Raw genomic sequence first — 2,483 nt, 5'->3', positions numbered from 1 at the left:
TTCAAAATGGCCAATGCCAGTCCATTTCAGCTCACTAATGCCTAAGATATTGATGTTCGTGCATTCCATTTCATTTTTTGACAACTTCCAATTTTCCTAGATTCATACTTTGTACATTCTATGTTCTGATTATTAATGGATGTTTACAGCTGTTTCTCTTCATTTTGAGTTGTGCCCCATCAGCAAATGAAGGTCCCGCAGGCTTTACTCCCACGGGCTTTACTCCATTCACGTCATCATGGTCAACTCTACTTTGAGGAGGCATCTCTTCCCCAGTCACATTTTGAGTGTCTTCCAACCTGAGGGGCTCATTTTCCATCACTATATCTGACAGTGTTTTCTGCTATTCATAAGGTTTTCAGTGACTAAATATTCGGAAGTAGTTGTCACTCCTTCCTAGTCTGTCTTCTTCTGGAAGCTCATCTGAAACCTGTCCACTGTGGGTGACCCTGCTGGTATTTAAAATACCCATGGCATAGCTTTCAGAATCACAGCAAATCACAAGCCACCAAGTACAACAAACTGACAGATGAGTGGTGGTATGTTTCATTGACATCTACTAAAGGTCATGAAAATGGACCTGCCGTGAGACCCTGCATGGGACCTGGCTGTTTTGGCTGGAGGTTGGTGGGCATGTATGCCCGGCTCAGGGAGCTGGGTGAGGCCAGCAGGGCGAGGCACAGGCCCTGTGGAGCATATGCAGGCTCTGAGTGTGTGCAGAGGGCACCAGCCGTGTTAGGGGGTGAACTGTGTCCCCCAACATCTGCATGATATATCCTAACCCTGTGGCTGACGTGGCACTGGAGGATAAGCACTGGATCATAAGGTCAGTTTGAACTGCAAGGTTGGGGGTTCAAACCCACCAGCCACTCCTTGGAAACACTATACAGGGTCATATGACTCGGAATCCACTCGACGGCACTTAACAACAATATACGTTAATGAGAGACGGTGTCAGTGGAAGTCAGTGTCTTCTGAGATATCAAAGCCAGGAAACAGGCAGCGATGGAGGACAAGAGATGCCAGGTGAAGACCACCCCCAGGACCAAAAAACAAGGGCCTCCCCCCAGAGCCAACAGATAGTACCGCCCCCTAAGCTGACGCCCTGAATTCAGACTGAGAGGAACAGGCTGCGTGGGGAGCCAGGCCCAGTGATGCTCCAGTTTCTGCCATGAAACCAGGAAAGACAGGAGATGCTTGAGGGGCTGCCCTCCGCCTGTCCTCGCCCACCCGCTGTGTCCACTGCCCACCCCCCTTCATTCGCGGCTTCCCACGGGTCCACTGGCTCACCCTGGATGGTGCTCTGTGTGTCCTCGCTGTGGCTCACGGGGCTTGTCATCTCCTGTTCTTTCTCATTGTGCATCTGTGCATACACCGTCCGGCCAGGCCGTTTCCTGCTGGGCATGGGGAAGGGGCGGGAGTGGTCAGCTTGGGCCAGGCCACTTGCCCCTGGGCACCGTTCATGTGGCACTTCAGCAGGCTGACTCTCAGTTCCTACCCAGTCCCTGCTCAAAGCCACCTCCTCCAGGAAGCCCTCCTGGGTGCCTGCCCTGCCCAGCATCCGGGATGCCCAGGTCTGCTCATATGTCTCTGTGACACTGGACAAGGCATGAGGGAGGGGCAGGGAGCACCATTTCCCACCAAACAGGAACTGCAGACCCAGCTCCCGAGGCCAGAGGTGAGGGGCAGTTCTTTAGCCCAGCTGGGCCTGGGGCATACCACATTTAAAGCCCCAGAGAGTCCAAACCAAACCGAGTATGGGACCCTCTTGTACCCTCTGACTGAGGATGGAGTGAGGCTTGGGAGGAGCTGGTTACTAAAGGCGCTGGTGGAGGACTCAGGCCTGGGCCACTTGACCTGCTCTGGTCGGTGTGACCCTAAACTGGAGGTGTGTGTGTCTGTGCGGGAGGGGACAGGGTGGGTCTCCTCCGAGCCCTGGATACCATGGGCAGTGCATGGAGCCATCTTGCTTTGAAGGAGCACACTGGCTGTATTTTTCTCCAAGACTCATTTGTTCATTGTTTCACCTGTAGGGCCTTGAAGTTCTGCCTTCCTTTCTTTTTCTCCTCCTCCATTTTCTCTTCCTCCTCCATCCATCTCCTTGGTCCTCTTTTACAGATGAGGAACGTCAGAGTCAGAGAAACAAAACCAATGACCTGAGTCACAGAGCTGGGGAGTGGCAGGCCTTGGCCCATTAGTTCTTCAAACTTCAGCCTTCCCCTTTTCTCTCCTGTTTTCTGGAGCCTTCCACTGCGTGTGTGTTCGTAAATGTGATGGTGTCTTCAGCACGGCTCATGTTTCGTCATTTGTGTTCTTTTCTTCCCACTCCTCAAACTGCATGTCTTCAAGTTCTTCATTCTCTCTTCTCTTTGCTCAAATCTGCTGTTTGAGACCCTGCAGCAAGTTTTAAAATTTCAGCTCTTATACCTTTTAGCTCCAAGGAGCTCTGGTAGCATAGTGGTTACAAATCGGGCTGCTAATCT

General features: G+C 52.0%; 1 protein-coding gene across 1 annotated transcript in view; it reads right to left on the bottom strand.

The window, feature by feature from the left end:
• Positions 1-2,483, bottom strand: part of SORCS2 (sortilin-related VPS10 domain containing receptor 2) — a gene marked incomplete at its 5' end in the record, with an annotated part of 427,091 nt that overhangs the window by 4,847 nt on the left and 419,761 nt on the right. The window contains one exon of the mRNA XM_006875319.1: positions 1,291-1,394. Within this exon, the coding sequence (XP_006875381.1) occupies positions 1,291-1,394 (104 nt within the window). The remainder of the gene's footprint in view (positions 1-1,290; positions 1,395-2,483) is intronic.

The sequence above is a fragment of the Chrysochloris asiatica genome, unplaced genomic scaffold (assembly GCF_000296735.1).
Source record: "Chrysochloris asiatica unplaced genomic scaffold, ChrAsi1.0 scaffold00319, whole genome shotgun sequence".
In the NCBI taxonomy this organism is placed as follows: Eukaryota; Metazoa; Chordata; class Mammalia; order Afrosoricida; family Chrysochloridae; genus Chrysochloris; species Chrysochloris asiatica.
Note: the sequence above shows the minus strand (reverse complement) of the source record. Positions and strands in the feature narration are given on the sequence as shown.